The following is an 18,581-nucleotide window of genomic DNA, read 5'->3' as shown; positions in this document are numbered from 1 at the left end:
TTTTGCTCTCTGTTTTTACCTGGTGATCTGGCCAGTAACACACCTGGGTGGGGCACCCCCCACCCTGGATAAAGGAGCACAGGGGGCACCTTTGGGTAGCAGCATTGTCAGCCTGGGGAGGGGGGGTTAGATGTACTTGCAGATTTAGATACACTAACAAATTGACACCAAACCCCAGCTAACACTTTATAAGCATTCACAATCAACGGTTTCATTTCCTTTTGGGATAAAGGTTTCACATGAATAAATAACATCTGATCATTGTAAGTACCCCTGTTAGTGGTAAATGGTTTGTCTCATCCCTGTAACTGATATGCAGGAGAGCTTGTTCTTTTGAAAAACAACAGACTTACTGGCCAAATCACCAGGTGAAAATAAAGGAAAGAAAGCCTAAAAAAGAAAACTAATGCAGCCATCACATCTAAGACTTGGTAAGCTGCAATATAATGTGTTTGCTTTTGGGTTTAATACTGCTTTAAGCTGTCCATACAAAGGATTCAGCTGAAATTCTACCAGTGGATGGCTTGGCTGGCTTAACAGACTCCAGGTGCAGAATTGTCAGCCAAACAGTGACTCCATAGCCTGAATAGCCGGCAAAGGAAATTTGGCCATCCACACTGATGGGGGAATAAATCGATTTCAGTGGGCTTAATGAGAGAACCCTGAGTATGTATGGGTAGTTTTTGGCTGCCATACACTGAAAATGTGGGCCTTTTCCTGCTGAACTGGGCAAAATTCACTAAATGGGTGAACTTGATGGTTCCTTCCTGCCCCCTACCCTATTTTTCAGTGGAAGGGGCCAGGTGAAAAATTGTTGGCTGAACAGTGGCTGCTTTCAGTCAAATATAAACACTTTTCTGGTTTTCTGGCAGTTGCAGGATACAATAGCCCAGCAGAGGTATTGTATAGCCTTCCAATTCCCATATAGGGTACTGCCATGCTTGCTGGACTGAGAGCAATAGTTCTAGGGCCATCATTTTCAGTTACCTGTAAATCCTTAGGCCTCATGTACACCGGTTTATTTTAAATGCTGTTTCTCCTGACAGCAGTTTGGGCGTTTATTTATTTCATTGGTCATAATTTGTATTTATTCTGTCCAATGAAATAGATAAAAGCTGAAGTGCTACATGGGCCCAGCTTTTAGGTGTGTCTAGACGCGTTTAGGCACTTTTTTCCAACGCTTGGCGTTTTTCTGAATGTGATTATTCTGCATTCAGGAGAAGAGCGTTTTGCTGCCTCTAAACTCTGGTACAAGCCTATAACCTAAAAGGCCTTTTACTTACTTAAATCTGAGGTCACATGACGTGCTGCGGCCCAATGCTTATTTCTTCTGAACTGCAGATTAGAAGGGTCCTTCTTGTCACTCCCTGGTGTCATGAATATATCCATTTGGCTGACCATTGGAGGGGTTCTCACAGGGTCCTGAAGACTCTGGCAGCGTGATGACGTTGCAGTTAGGGTTGACAACAAAATCGGTTTATGCCCAGGCCAGACTGCTGCAGTGGATCACTAGTATTTACTAACAGGAGAGGAACTGTGGTGGGTTATGTGAAGGTTGAGTTTGGTAAGTAAAAAGGGTGCCAGGGCCCATTCACATTATTGTGGTGAGGTAGCACATGTTTGTTAACAAAGGTTACCGTAGTGCAGTAGTGTGAATGAGCCCTCACATCCTTTTTACTTACCAAAGTCCACCTTCACATGACCTTTTGCAGCTCCTATTCCTATTTAGTGAAGACTGGTTATCGATCTTATTAATATGTGTGTGCTAATACACCAACATAGTGTTAATGGGCCGTTAGTTAAAGTTTTACTAAACCCACAACAGTAAAATCAGTCTGTATATGCAGTAAAGCATGCTTGTTATACTCACTGTGGAACCTAAGGGGTTAATCCCCTGCATTGCTGTTTGATCCTGACTTCTCTGATCCTCCCTTTCTTCCAGTGTCCCCCTCTTACTTCCTGATAAGACATATTGTGCGGAGTCACTCTGCACATGCTCGGTTTGGTGTTTATTGCTGGAGAGGTTTTTTTTCTTCTTGGTAGAGTGCATGTGATCAGCGCAGGGCCAATCAGCACTGTTCAGACAGAGGGTCAGGGGTTATGCATCTTCCTAGAACAGAAAGAACACTTTAACCAGTGCTCAGCTGGACACTGATAGAAGTCACAAGACTGCTATATACTGCTGATGAGAAAAGGAATTTAGCAGTTTATATTTACTAAAATAAATGCATTTCCATGTTTTGTGTTCTGTGGGAGACCAGATATAGTGAATGCAGGGTCCTGGGTTTACTGTATTTAATAATAGGTGGAGTAGAAGAGGTTTGGGTGGAGAGGTTGCATGTAGATGATTTAGCAGCACAAGCAGACTATTAATCACGTCCCCCATTAGTGTGCTAGTACTGCGGCATCTCACTTGACTTCTATGCGTGTCTAAGCTGTGGTGCCAATTCCGGGATGGTGTGTGCCGTCACTTCCAGTCGCTGAGCGGCTGCTTCATGACGCAGCATTTTGTCTGCTGACTTTTTCGAAGGGCTAAGCCGCACAGTGCGGCAACAGATCTTTATATAGACCTCCCAATCCCCCCCCCCCCCCGGAAAGGTTAACCCCGTAAGCTAATTTCATGGCCATTTTTATCAATGATGAAAGTTCCTAAATAAAATTCTAAAAATGACGCTGAGTCTCTGATCTCATTCCTACATGCAGAGAAATAGCCGTCAAGCATTACTTTACTTTTCATCTTGTATTAAACCTTCTACTTGTCTGCTGATATTTATTATTATTGATGGAGCTCCATGACAAATTAATTAGCTGGGTTCATTAGTGACATTCATAATGTGTAATCCATCATCCTACATATTTCCCATATTCCCTTCTGGGCTATGGCATGGAATAGGCTGCATAGAAAAGTTCTTTTTTACATAATGATATGTCTTACATATTGATGCAAATTGAATTTTCTTGCTGGCTGTTGATGATGCTGAGTCATTGCTGGAATATACCGAACACAATTTCAAAAGGCAGTGGGGTTGATTTACTAAAGGCAAATAGACTTTGCATTTTGCAAAGTGCAGTTGCTCCAGAGCTTTGTAAATGAGGTGATGCTTCACTTTGAAACGAATGCCCAATCACATGCAAGGAAAATAAAAAAACAGCATTTTTGCTTGCACCTGATTGGGTGATGGAAGTCAGCAGAGCTTCCACTCATTTACTAAGCTCTGGAGAAAATGCCCCTACAGAGTGCAATTGCACTTGCAATGTGCACAGTCTATTTGTCTTTTGTAAATCAACCCGTCTCATCTAATTCATGCAGGGCAAATGGGCGGTGTCTCTGCAAAGGGCATTCTTGACTCCCTCCCATACCCATCCTACCAACAATCCCTTCTTCCATCTTTGCAACCAACCACAATAACCTGCATTTCCAGGTGTGGAGGGAGACGTAGGTGATCTCCTCCCTTGTGCTGCCAATCACTAGGCCCCTGCACTGTCACATGACTGGGGAAGTGATGTCACCCCCCCCCCCCCAGGGGTGGACTGATCATTTGGAAACTCGGGCACTTCCCGAGGGCCCAGGGTCAGTAGGGGGCCCCATGAGATGCCCCTGGTACCTTTTCCATAGGCTTTTTTGAGTTTGGGCAAGGACACAGGGGCCTCATGATCCCCCATTGAGGGCCCAGGGTCAGTAGGGGACCCCATGAGATGCCCCTGGAGTCCACCCCTGCCCCCCCCCCCATTGTCGTTGACACCTGATATCTCAGTAAAACAGTAGAGTGCGCAAACTAAGTGTAGTAGATGTTACAAAATGTATTTAAACAACAACAATTAGCAACTCACATGAGGATAAAAGTAAAATGCTTGTCAGCACATTTAGGAAGGGGTCTCATCCAGAAGGGTCATCAGTGAGAGGTGGAGGAGGAACACTGGCAGGAGAGACACCTGTAGTAACTGGGAAGACAGCAAGAGGTTACCAAGTGCAGTGGGTAAGGGACATAAATTCACGCAAAGCAATTGGCAACTCACTCGATTAGTGTAAAGATCACTTGTATGTAGTCCGATGAAGGTTTTATGCTGGGTCAGACTGCCGCTGCAATTTCCTGATCCAAAGGGCTAACACCACCTCTCTCAATTCTGGGAATTGGTGGTATGGTGTCCTAGGTGAACAGGCAGCCTTGGGGAGGAACCAGGAAGCAGCACACTGAGATTGGTGAAGTGCAGTCGAAATTGGAAGCAATGAAACCTTAACTGACATCATTGGGCTTGGCTACATATTCGGAGGCATTTCCTTTGGCCTTGAGAAGGCTTGAGAAAGAGAAGGCTTGAGAAAGAGGCGAGAATTGCCTGGTGCCCTCTTGCTGTCTTCCCAGTTACTACAGGGGTCTCTTCTGCCAGTGTTCCTTCTCCACCTACTCACCAATGCCCCTTCTGGACGAGACCCCTTCCTGACTGTGATGACAAGCATTTTACATTCATTTTTATGTGAGTTGCTAATTGTCTTTGCTTTAATAAAATTAGTAAGTCTACGCACTCTACTGCGCTTGGTTGCTATTTTAGAGAATCCTTCAGAAGCTCTGCATGAAGTATACTGGATTTATGACATCATGGACTTTTCCTTCTAAGAACTTGCCCAGAGGACTCGTTTTTTATTAACTTTCTGCCGCTATCTATTGAGTCCTCTCCTTCCCAACTACACTTCTGTGCCATATTAGTAACAATTTACCCAGAGATCTCAGTGCCTGCTATTGGGGAGAAAGGATTGGCAAGGAAGCGCTGATGTAAAGGTGAGTATAGGGGGTCGGGAATGCCAAAAATCACTTTATCCTGTATGGATGGATGGATAGATAGATAGATAGATAGATAGATAGATAGATAGATAGATAGATCTTGCATGGTGCACCAGAACTAGGGAGACTGACAGTTGTTTTGTGTTTCTTCCATTTGCGAATGATTGCACAAGCTGTTGTCACCTTCTCACCAAGCTGCTTGGCGATAGTTTGGTAGCCCAGACTTGTGTAGGCCTACAATCTTGTCCCTGACATCCTTGGACAGCTCTTTGGTCTTTGCCATGGTAAAGAGTTTGGAAACTGATTGTTTGATTGCTCCTGTGGACAGGTGTCTTTTATACAGGTAACAAAATGAGCTTAGCAGCACTCCCTTTAAGAGACTGCTTCTGATCTCAGCTTGTTATCTGTATGAAAGACACTTGGTAGCCGTAAATCCTGCTGAATGATAGGGGATCAAATACTTATTTCCTTCATGAACATGCAAATCAGTGCATCATTTGTTAGACATGCATTTCTTTTGAATTTTTTGTTGCTATTCTGTCTCTCAGTGTTACAATACACTTACCATTCGATTTTTAGACTGATCATTTCTTTGTGAGAGTGGGCAAACATTAAAAATCAGCAGGGGATCAAATACTTATTTGTTTCACGATAGATAGATAGATAGATAGATAGATAGATAGATAGATAGATAATGGATGGTGAGATAGACAGATAGATAGATAGATAGATAGATAGATAGATAATGGATGATGAGATAGATAGATAGATAGATAGATAGATAGATAGATAGATAATGGATGATGAGATAGACAGACAGATAGATAGATAGATAGATAGATAGATAATGGATGATGAGATAGACAGATAGACAGATAGATAGATAGATAGATAGATAGATAGATAGATAGATAGATAATGGATGGTGAGATAGACAAATAGATAGATAGATAATGGATGATGAGATAGATAGATAGATAGATAGATAGATAGATAGATAGATAGATAGATAGATAATGGATGGTGAGATAGACAGATAGATAGATAGATGGATGATGAGATAGATAGATAGATAGATAGATAGATAATGCATTGTGGTCATTTACTTATTGTTGACATTATTAAACATCGTTGGCAATGCCATTTTGGTCTTTGCAGATATTCAGAAGATTATTACATCCAGGCTGTTAATGATGTACAGAACTGCACGTGGAAGAAGAGACCCCAGGAATACAGCCGATTCAGGTAACTTGCAGGATTGAGATCTTTTTAGATCTCCATAAGGACAGATGTAGAAGGCCATTTTTAAGATCCCTGTGTGAATTTGGCTGCATTCATCACTGCCAAAGCAACCTCGACCCCCCATCTTCCTCCTCCTGCTACTTGTAGGGTCTATTAAACACCATGAGCAGTGGCCCCATCGTGTGCTTGTATGCTTGGCTCTTTTGCCCAGCACATCTCTTTGAGAACCTTTGCACTTGGAAACACTGACAAGTGCAGCTTGATGCCAGCAGGACATAGGTGGCTATTGAAGAGGCCATCCACACCTTGGGGGGATGGGAGAGGGATAAGCCCTTTTGCTTTTACTGAACAGCAGATAAAAACAAGATTGCCTGCCCTGCCAGACTGGGCTCTGTAAATCTCAAGACTGGATGGACAGAAGTACAAACGTGACAGGTAAAACATCCCCCATATATGTATTTGAAATTTGTATTTCGTTTGTTTTCCTGAAATTCAGCTTTAAATAGCCATGATGTGTGACGTCACCGTGCACCGCCACGGACCGCGGCCATTTTGGTGGATGGAAACATTATACAGATAGGCAGTTTTTTTACCTTTTTGATTGTAAGTGCATTACTTGAATAAATTGTATCTTTTGTTTTAAACTACTACACTATGAGCGGTTACTCTTTCCTTATGAGGTGTTTAATTCGTGGAGAGGTATTTGCCATTCCAGACCTCATTGCTTAGAGGGAAGTTTGTGCATCATCCAGATCTCCTGGGAGATTTATTAGGGAGTCTACGAGTCTGGAGTGATTGAGTGAAAGGTGACAGACCCTTTCTCTCCTTTGGTCTCCGACTCACTAAGCGCCATTACTTCTAGACCATGTGAACTTTTATACAGACTTTTATTTCATGTATAACATTGGCACATTATTATTCCACTTCGGTGGGGGTTTGGATAGTATTATTCATCATTGTTAATTATTTGCCAAAGCGCTACACTGAGTGTTTTGCTTGGATATGATAAGTTATCTCTGCCTGTAGGCTGGACCACTACTATGCAATTGCGTGCAATGCACATGATTCCAGGGCAGTTGTGATGTTCCCTATACACATAAATGGGTGGTGTTTGGTGGTGCTACTACCCTCTGCTTCAGCATGAGTGCAGCCCTGAGTGGCTGCATGCTGATGGTTGATGGAGCAGTAAAACTACGGCTCAACCTTCTGCTTTTACGGCTCCCCTGGCCACTTGGGTGAATGAACCCTAAGGGATAGTTGACACTAGCATTGCTCTCTGAAGAGAAATTTGTGGTGAATCGCTCTTCAGAGGGCTTTATGCTGCCTCTTTACTGCCTGTTTTAACCCCTAAAAGGCTGTGGTTCCAGGGCAGTTGAGGAGTGACCTTATTTAGTTGAAGGGTTTGTGTTTGGTGGGTCTTACTATTTAATTCTTCCCACAGCTTGTTTACACCCCCATTTGCTGCATTTGCAGCTTAAGTGGGACGGGTCGGGGGGATAAAAACACGTCTGAGCTGCGTATTTTTACTGCTGCCCCATCTGTAAATGTAAACAGACCCTAAAGGGTTTTTTTTTTAATGCATAACTGTATGAAACCATGGTTTTCTATATTTGCCTACGATCCCGCTTTCACTTCTAACAGTTATGACGGCTTTGACTAGAAGCGGGAGCATAAAACATTCACACGGTATCTGGAGCACAGCGGTACCCTTGTATTAATGTCCTAATGTTTCCCATTCTGCGGCACACAGGAGGAGAAGGATTGTATTTGTGTCGGGCATTTCTCTTCACTTCCATAAACAATGGGCACTGCCATGTCGGAATTTAAACAAAAGCTTCCCACTGATTCCGAGCTTTATAAATAAAGCCCCAAATGTACTTCCATAGACAAGCGCCACCACCCACGGTGCACCAAAGACAAACCCAGCTCTCCTTCCATTCTTCTCTAAGCCTGTTCCCTGCACAGATCCTCCATTTGTGACTATAGCAGCTCTTTATTATTACAGAACATACGCTCTGTAGTGATTTAGATTTATGTTGTGTTTTGTTTTTTTTTGTTTGCAGACTCTACCTGTCTTCGTGCTGCAATGCAGTTAATAACTTCATCGTTTCTCAGAACAATACCTCGCTGGGAAGTAATATCACGTATGAGGTGGAAAGTAAAAAGAATATTTTAATTGCCGAGGACATTTACAGAATGCTGCCTAAGGTAAGGCTTCCGGAACGCGATTAGCACTTGTGTCAGGAAATTAATTAGTACCTTATCGGCGGTAATGTAAATTAAATGTCGGCTGCTGAGAATCTGTCCAGGGTTTTATGTGAGGACAGCACATAGATGACACCTATTTTGGAGTCTGCCATTCATTCAAAGCAAATAGCCATCTGCATGATCTATAGCCGTTAGACAGGAGAACCAGTCAACTGTCTTGAGGTGGAACCAAAAAGTTCCCCCACAAACGTGCCACCCTAGGATGGGAGTTGTGTTTGTAGCAGGATCAGTAGGTAAAAATAAAGGAGAAAGAAAGCCTAAAAAAATGAGAAAACGAGTGCAGTCACCACATCTAAGAACTAGTAAGTTGCAATAAATGCATTTGTAAAAAAAAAGCAGCGCTTAGTAAACAAATGAATAAATCACAAACAAGTAATCATATGTGAAAGTCCTTATCAGTCCAAGTATTAATAAATATTCAACATAAACAATTAAGTCCCACGTGAAAGTGCAAATACAATCTCTTCACAGGAAAAGTGTGTGCAGAAAAAATATTTAGCTCCTCCATTGATTAACAGTGCAAAACTTGAAAGAACTCCACCACTGTGTATCACCAACGATAGAGGCCTCTTACCAGATCTGTTGGGCCATAAAATTATAAATGGTCAAGTGCACTTAAGTGATTTCAGTGGCTCCCAGCTTAGGATCAGACAGCACACCTCCCCTTGCCGACAATGGTACCAGACAGAAAGACATATACTCTCACAGTGTAGTATATTAAAAATGCCTTTTATTCAAATCAAAAGTTTACAGAAAATTGGGAGAATTAAAAGCATGCAGTTTAATCACATGAAACAGCATTCAATACAAACACAATAGCAAGCTGATAGCTTACAAAAACCACTGGCTCCAGTTTGGAGCAGAATGCTCCTGTACGTGATGACGTCACATACAGGACAAGCCCTTATTTATTTATTTATTTTTTACTGGAATTAATAAATGCATTTTTTCTGGGTTTAGATACACTTTAAAACCCAATGTTAATTACCTCTCGCAGTGGGCTTGGAGTTACAGTGCAAGGGTTATTTGATTGTTTTGTCTATGGGAAAGGAGAAACAGTTTTACACCTGATCCTCCACACCCCCAGCAGACAGCGCCCCCCCCCCCATAACCTGGCAGTCTGTTAGCATCTTCATGTTCAGTGCAGGGCTATGGACCCTGCTCTTGTCTTCCTAGTCAATTCTCTTGAGGTGGGACAAGGGGGACCAAAAATTTCCCTCACAAGGAACATCAAAGATCTTCAGATAATCGGCCCAATAAATTATAACCCCAATTCCAAAAAATTTATATGCTGTGTAACATCTACATAAAAACAGAATGCAATGATTTGCAAATCTCATATTTTATTTGCAATAGAAAATAGAAAACATATCAAATGTTTAAATGTGCCATTTTAAGGAAAAAGAATAAGGCAATTTTGAAATTGATGGCAGCAACACATCTCAAAAAAGTTGGGACAGGGCCATGTTTACCACAGTGTAGTATCTACTGTCCGAGTTCCTTGCTGGTGCAGTTTCAGGATGGGACCAGTAAGCCAGCTCTGTAAATGTGCCTGTGTTGGCTAGTCCCTAACAGTCCTCTTGCTCTCATGTCCTCGAAGAGATTCCTTTTCTGGATTCAAGGATGACCCCACTGCTGGACAGCCAATAGGAGGTGTCCACTCCAAGAAAGACTGTGCCTTCTGTGACAGACAAACACTCAGGACTGGAGCTGGACTGGATTATTTATAGTATTTTATTCAGCACATATCATGCTATAATAGGGTACATGTAGGATGATCCACATATATTACTTTTTATGCATAATTTCATTTATTTTTCATGATATATTCATCTCCTTTATTTTATTTTATCATTTTATTCCACGTGATATTAGTGGTGGTTTTATACAGTATGTTGGTTTTATGGTTTAATGCACTGTTTATTTAAATACAAAAAATACAAGTGGCTGGGACTTTAAAGGAAAATTAGAAATTATGTACAAACTAACAATCTAAAATCACAAGTAATCTTTATTTAACAAACATTAAGAAATAGTCATGGCTGATCCAAGTATAATTCATATAGTCCTTGAAAAATGACTTGTATGCCCTCATCGTATGACCGTCGTAGATACAGTGTGAGACCATGCTTGGACAATTAAAGAAGAAACCTACAGTTGGTGTCATCTGCGACCCTTGTGACTCTCTCAGAAAGTTGTTCTGATGGTTCTCTATGTTATATAATATACCACAGGCAGCCCTGAAGAAGACAACTGCTTGAAACGGGTTAGGTTGCTCCTTTGTGAACCATATTGTGTGAAAGCAACACATTACTGTCATTTTTCATTATGTGGAGTAAATACAGTGGTATAATGCTGCACAAATAATTTTTCAAGGACAACATGAATTGTACTTGGATGAGCCATGACTATTTTTTGTTGAATAGAGGTTACTTGCTATTTTAGATACCGTAATTGCTAGATTGTACACAATTTGTAACATGCCTTTAAAGTCCAAGCCACTTGCATTTTTTGTATTTACTGTAGTTCTACTTGGGAATATGGCACATACTAGCATAAAGTAATCCTTTGATTTGGAAGATATTTGAACTATTTATTATGTGCTACATACCGTACATTTGACCTTTGTCAGTTTTTCTTTTTCATTGTCAGGAATCAGCAGCAGGAATGGCCATATCTGCATAGCTACACTAGGACACTGAGACCAGAATATATATATATGTAGTAAAGTCAATTTTTTAATAGTAAAACAAAAGACATCCAAACACCAGCATACAGGAAACACAGCTAACAAATATAGAACCTTAACCCAGTAACAAAATACCTAACTAGTAACCTAACTAAGTGGCAGAAAACCTAACAAACTAACTATATATAATATATACAAAAAGAAAAACATGGATCAACAGGGTAAACTGGAGATGCAGGGAACAGATGGGAAGGGGGAACCAGGATTGGGATCTGGAACAAGGGGAGCAGATAAGATGCAGCAGGGTATTGGATGCATGTCAGGAGCAAGATCAGGATATAGGCTCAGGATAAGTCAGCAAGTAAAATCAGACTATCAGGCAAAACACTGAAACGAGAGGTAATAGTAGAGGAGGTACTAAATACCCTTCCAGCAACCAGTATAAGGACAAGCTTGATTACTGAGATTTGCTGTTGATGATAGACACCTGCTGGTAAACACTGGAACTACAACCTTCTGCTCTGGGAAGCACAGTGCCAGCTACAGGTGATCCAAGTCTTGACATTCATCTAGGTTGGGGTCGGCAACCCCTCGATCAAGATCATCCTGTCAAGTGCGGGCAGGTAACAGGTAGATCGCATTCAAGTCCCTGTCCTGTCAACCCACAAGTGCTCCTCTCCCCGCATCCTCGATTGGCGAACATTTACTAATGAAATTGTTGCCTGAGCTCTCATTCCGGGAAACACAGGTAGAGCCATTCCCTGCCCCACAGCACACCCCTTTAATATGTGGCTGCGGGTTGGAGAATGTCTCTACCGCCTAGGATTTGCTAGCAGCAAGTTTGATCTCACGTCCAAATACAGAATGTAGTGCGCTGATCTCCTCCTCTTTAGTTCATTCAAGTGGGTGACATTATGTACCGAGAGAGGGATTGCCAGGATCAGTGCACCAGAACAGGTAGCTGTGCCACAGCAGCTTTCCTGCACAGCTCTTCATCAGGAAAACACTTGTACTCCCCTGACCTCCACTGCCATACCATCTTGACCCCTCTGTGTGCCCTCCTGACCCTCCAGTACTGTGCCCCCAGGACCCCCCCAGCCCTCCTGAACCTCCAGTTCCATACCCTCCAGACCCCCCTGTACCATACTCTCCAGAACCCCCTGTCCTCCTGAATGCCCAGTTCCATACCCTCCAGACCCCCTGTACCATGCCGTCCAGACCCCCCTCTTGACGCCCTCTTGGCTGTGCCTTTTTACCTTTTTAGCCCTTAGTATCGTGCTCTCCTGACATAGTTACATAGTTAGTCTGACTGAAAAAAGACAAAAGTCCATATAGTTCAACCATAAAAAAAAGTTATAATCCTATACTCACAGTTGATCCAGAGAAAGGCAAAAAACCCAACAAAGCATAACCCAATTTGCTCCTGCAGGGGAAAAAATTCCTTCCTGATCCCCCAAGAGGCAATCGGATATTCCCTGAATCAACTTTACCTATAAATGTCAGTATCCAGTTATATTCTGTGTATCTAAGAAAGAATCCAGGCCTTTTTTAAAGCAATCCACTGAGCTGGCCAGAACCAACTCTTGAGGGAGTCTATTCCACATTCTAACAGCTCTCACTGTGAAGAAACCTTTTCATATTTGGAGATTAAATCTCTTTTCCTCCAGAAGTAAAGCGTGCCCCCATGTCCTCTGTGATGACCTCAGGGTGAGTAGCTCTACACTGAGTTCACGATATGAACCACTGATGTACTTATACATGTTGATAATATCCCCCCTTATGTATTATACATGGAGATCATATCCCTCCCTTATGTATTATACATGGAGATCATATCCCCCCTTATGTATTATACATGGTGATCATATCCCCCCTTATGTATTATACATGTTGATCATATCCCCCCTTATGTATTATACATGTTGATCATATCCCCCCTTATGTATTATACATGGAGATCATATCCCCCCTTAATCTCCTCTTCTCAAGAGAGAATAAATTCAGTTCCTCTAATCTTTCCTCATAGCTGATCTCCTCCATGCCTCTTACCAGTTTGGTTGTCCTTCTCTGTACTTTCTCCAGTTCCCCAATGTTCTTTTTGTGAATTGGTGCCCAAAACTGAACTGCATATTCCAGATGAGGTATTACTAATGATTTGTACCGGGGTAATATGATATCTCTCTCTGGAGTCTATGTCTCTTTTAATACAAGAAAGGAGTTTGCTCGCTTTAGAAACCGCAGCTTGGCATTGCATGCCATTACTAAGCTTGTGATCCACCAGAACTCCCAGATCCTTCTCCACCATTGATTCCCCCAGTTGTACTCCCCCTAGTATGTATGATGCATGCATATTCTTAGCCCTCAAGTACATATGGTGTTTTTATGGTGTTTTTGCGGTTTTATATGCTATTTTGTAGCTTACCAGTAAAGCACTGATGTTATTTATTTATTTAATGCCACTTATTATTTATGTGCAGTAGTGCAGATCTAGTTGAAAAAGGGAGCTCATATTGATCCTCAAGTTGGTATGCCACAGGTCAAATGTATATAGTACATACTGAATAAATAGTGGATAAAACCATTACACATAAATGCTGCATAAAACCACCACTAATCTCATGTGGAATAACATAATAAATTAAAATAAAGGAGCTGAATATAGCCTGAAAAATACATTGAGAAAAACAAATTAAATGATGAATAAAAAGTAATACTTGATCACCACCCTACATGTACCTACTAAATGATATTGAATGTGCTGAAAAGAATTCTATATGTGGTAATTATACATCCTCACTGGTGAAAATTAATGACTGGCAACAAGTAACCTAAATGACATGGTGCAGGACAGAAGCAGAAACCACAGGCCGGCTGAAAACAAGACTGTATCATAGAGCAATGGAAGGACTGGAACAAAGAAGCTTGAGGAAATGGTTGGTGATGTATATATATACATCACCAACCAGATGTAAAAAAAATGCCAAAATGCAAGATCTTGTGCAGAATTATTTTCTATGATGTTCATGGTGGCCCCCAGAGGATCTGGCCCCAGGCACATGCCTTGGTTGCCTGTTTGGTAAATACAACCCAGAATGTAGGAGTGACAGATATTCCTCTAAGGCTGTAAACAGTTGTCAGAATTTGTTTGCTCGCATCACCTGGGAAGGAAAAGGCTTCACAAGGCTCATGTCGCAGCTAATAACAATACACAATTATATCAGCTGGCAGAAGCCCAACTGTAGAAGAGTCATTTCTGAATACTCCGGAGCTCTTCACTGCTGGCACTCAGCGCCTCATTTTACTAATGAAAGTCTGATAATAAAACTTGACATACAATGGCAAAATTAATAGCATTTTCTTATCAATATTGTGGAAGTGCCTGTAGACTTTCTGTCAAGCCTGAAAATCACTACAGGCATACAGCAGAGTAGCTGCCTTATTAAATTTCATTAAACCTATCTCTAGGTTGGTCTTAGGCGCCTGGTTAGGGACTAGCCCAATGCGTGATGGTAAGAATGGCACCAATATTCATGCCTGGGAATCATTCAATCTGGCTGATAGTAACCGATAGGATGCTGACCAGTATGGATATAAATGACAATGTAGTTTCAAAAGAGCCTTTTTAAACTTTCTCCTCTCCTCCCAGGCAGTAAACCAAGTTTCAGCATGTGAACAGAAACAAAAGCAAACATCCCATATTGTAAAACCATAAAACATTTTAATAATGGGGAGAAATTATAAGAATAAAACTCACAAACAAAGTGCCCATAACCTGGCACTCAGTGTATTCAGCCTTGCTGCCTGTGAATAGGAACCAAAATGGCCGCTGTGTCCCAACGTACGTTCCAAATGGCCGAAATGACGTCAGCAGAAGTTGTGTCATCAAACCTTGACCGGTTTCAATCAATAGATCGTCATCAGGAAGTGCACCGGTGAAGGGGTGTTTACATTTTTTTAAAATATTTTTATTTTAATACAATCAATTCTTTTCCCTTCATTAACTTTATTGCTATCACAAAGGGGCTAACAAGCCCCCTATGTGATATCGCTGGGCAGGTCCTCTTTATGGAGACATCAGGAGATTAGCTGTATTGCCCTCCAATACAGCTAATCATTGGCGCACCTTCAGAGCCTCATAAAAGTGTTTGGACAACTCCATAGGATCACTTTTACCTGAAAGTCCTTCACCGGCTCTAAAATTGAAACCAAGCTCACAGCTGCACAGAACTTGTTTTAACCTTTAAATACCAGAACGTTTATATACGTACCTTGGCAGACAAAGGCTTCATGTTCTGTAGCCTTTTTTTTTGTAAAATAATAATACATCATCATATTGATTGAAAGAGCTGCAATACTGTATTAAAACCATATCTTGGGTGAATTAGAGCACTGCAACAGGTATCACTCCATATACTATACTGCCCAGATAGGGAAGGAGGAAGATGGCCTCAACATTGCTCTTTTTATTGACAGGGAAAACTTTGAAGAGTACGGCATTTTATTATGAATCTTTATTTTTTTTGTGTGACAAAACAAGGTAAGAAAAGAGAACTGTTAATGATGTGGTTCAATTCATATTTTAGTCGCAGCCCTTTGATGGAATTCCCTTCAAGCAATGCGCTGTGGTTGGCAACGGTGGAATATTGAAGAACAGCAGCTGCGGTGCTGAAATCGACCAATCAGACTTTGTCTTTCGGTAAGATAAACCTTTCTTTCTCTAAGCCTGGGTTCACATATATGCGGTGCGGTACAACGCATGTGATTCGCACAGGAACCGCACCGCATTCCTCTGCAACTCACATGCGATTTGTGTGCAGTGCAATTAGAGCCATACATTTTGTACACGCACCACAAAAGGTGCAGAACCCTTTTTTTGGTCCACACTAGAATTGGATTGCATGGGTATTCACACCTATGTGATCCGATTCTGCACATTGCACCGCGTTTTGCGGACCGATTTCAGGGTGTTGTTAGCTTAACATGCACACCCACAGCGGTTCGCATGAACAGGGTGCAATGCTTCCATTTTCTATTTTCCCATCAAGAATGCTGAGTGGCAAGCCTGAGACCCTGTCCTGTGGAGGCTTTATAACTGTATTCACTTTAGGACTCATCAGCCATTTTATTAGGTACACCTTATTAGGTACACCTTGCTAGTATCGGGTTGGACCCCCTTTTGCCTCCAGAACTGCCTTAATTCTTCGTTGGAAACATTCCTCAGAAATTTTGGTCCATATTGACATGAGTTACTGTTGTATTTCTATCATCTGGAACCATTCTGCCCATTCTCCTCTGACTTCTGACATCAACAAGGCATTTTCGTCTTCACAACTGCCGCTCACTGGAAATTTTCCCTTTTTCAGACCATTCTCTATGAACCCTAGAGATAGTTGTGCATGAAAACCCCAGTAGATCAGCAGTTTTTGAAATACTCAGACATGCCTGTCTGGCACCATCAACCATGCCATGTTCAAAGTCACTTAAATCCCCTGTCTTCCCCATTCTGATGCTCAGTTTGAACTTCAGCAAATCATCTTCAACACCTCGAGATGCCTAAAGTTGAGTTGCTGCCATGTGATTGACTGATTAGCAATTTGTGTTACCAAGCAGTTGAACTGGTGTACCTAATAAAATAGCCAGTGAGTGTAAACTATACTAACTACACGTTTGGGGGAAAAAATAGCAAATAAAACGTTATTTTTATATATATATATATATATATATATATATATATATATATATATATACACAGTTAGGTCCATATATATTTGGACACAGGCACAATTATAGATTTTTTCAGGTATTTACCAAAACATATTCTAGCTATAGTTATATAATGGATATGGGCTGAAAGTTCACACTTTCAGGTTTAATTTGAGGTTATGTACATCCAAAGTGGAGGCAGGGTTTAAGAATTACAGGTCTTAAGAGTAGCCAACACCCCTTTTTCAAGGGACCAAAAGTAATTGGACAATTGTATATAATCATAAATAAAATGTTAATTTGTAATATTTTGTTGAGAATCCTTTACTGGCAATGACTGCCTGAAGTCTGGAACCCATGGACATTACCAAAGACTGGGTTTCCTCCTTTCTGATGCTTTGCCAGGCTCTAACTGCAGCTGTCTTCATTTGTTCTTTGTGGGTCTTTCTGCTTTTAGTTTTGCCTTCAGCAAATGAAATGCATGCTCAATTGAGTTGAGATCAGGTGATTGACTCGGCCATTGCAGAATATTCCACTTCTTTTCCTTCAGAAGCTCCTGGGTTGCTTTTGCAGTGTGTTTTGGATCATTGTCCATCTGTACTGTGAAGCGTCGTCCAATCAACTTTGCTGCATTTGGCTGAATCTGGGCTGACAGTATATCTTTAAACACTGCACTTCATCTGGCTGCTTCTGTCTTCTGTCATTTCATCAATAAACACCAATGACTCAGTGCCACTGGGAGCCATGCATGCCCATGCCATCGCACTGCCTCCACCATGTTTTACAGATGATGTTGTGTGCTTTGGATCATGAGCTGTTCCAAGCCTTCTCCACACTCTTTTCTTCCCGTCATTCTGGTACAGATTCATCTTTGTTTCATCCGTCCAAAGAATGCTTTTCCAGAACTGGTCTGGCTTTTTAAGATGTATTTGGGCAAAGTCTAATGTGACTTTTCTATTCTTCAGGCTTATAAATGGTTTGCACCTTCTGGTGAACCCTCTGTATTTGCTCTCATGAAGTCTTCTCTTGATTGTAGACTTTGACAATGATAAGCCCACCTCCTGGAGAGTGCCCTTCACTTGTCTGGATGTTGTGAATGGGTTTTTCTTTACTTTAGAGAGGATCCTGCGATCATCCACCACTGTTGTCTTCCATGGACGTCCATTCCTTTTTATGTTGCTGAGCTCACCAGTGCGTTCTTCTTTCCTCAGAATGCACCAAACTGTTGATTGGCCACTCCTAATGTTGCTGCTATCTCTCTGATGGATTTGTTTATTTTCTGAAGTCTTACAATGGCCTGTTTCACTTGCATTAATAGCTCCTTTGAACGCATGATGTAGGTTCACAGCAAAAGATTCCAAATGCAAATACCGCACCAGGGCCAGGGGTGGACTGACAACTCATGGGGCCCCCGGGAAATAGGGGATCATGGGGTCCCTGTGTCCTCGCCCACACTCAAACCACACCCAACAAAAGCCTATGAAAGGTACCAGGGGCATCTTATGGGGCCCCTACTGACCCCGGGCCCTCAGGCATTGCCCAGGTTCCCAAACGGTCAGTCTGCCCCTGTACCACACTTAGAATCAACTCCAAACCTTTTACCTGCTTAATTGATGAAGAAATATCCAAGGAGTAGCCCACACTTGGCCATGAAACAGCTTTTGATTCAATTGTCCAATTACTTTTGGTCTCTTGAAAAAGGGGGGATGGTTACTCTTCAGAGCTGTAATTCCTAAACCCTTCCTCCAATTTGGATGTAAATACCCTCAAATTAAACCTGAGGGAGTGCACTTTCAGCCCATGTCCATTATATAACTATAGCTTGAATATGTTTTGGTAAATACCTGAAAAAAGCTAAAACTATGCCTGTGTCCAAATGTATATGGACCTAACTGTATGTA

At 41.7% G+C, this 18,581-nt stretch overlaps 1 protein-coding gene across 1 annotated transcript in view; it reads left to right on the top strand.

The window, feature by feature from the left end:
* The window catches only part of ST8SIA6 (ST8 alpha-N-acetyl-neuraminide alpha-2,8-sialyltransferase 6), a 147,885-nt gene that overhangs the window by 109,430 nt on the left and 19,874 nt on the right, over positions 1-18,581 (top strand). Inside the window, exons 5-7 of the mRNA XM_089693707.1 lie at positions 5,937-6,023; positions 8,084-8,228; positions 15,561-15,673. Coding sequence (XP_089549833.1) covers positions 5,937-6,023; positions 8,084-8,228; positions 15,561-15,673 — 345 coding nt within the window. The remainder of the gene's footprint in view (positions 1-5,936; positions 6,024-8,083; positions 8,229-15,560; positions 15,674-18,581) is intronic.

The sequence above is a fragment of the Staurois parvus genome, unplaced genomic scaffold (assembly GCF_062004578.1).
Source record: "Staurois parvus isolate SC_StPar_1 unplaced genomic scaffold, SC_StPar_1.0 ptg000636l, whole genome shotgun sequence".
NCBI lineage: Eukaryota > Metazoa > Chordata > Amphibia > Anura > Ranidae > Staurois > Staurois parvus.
This window is presented reverse-complemented; position numbering and strand designations above follow the sequence as displayed.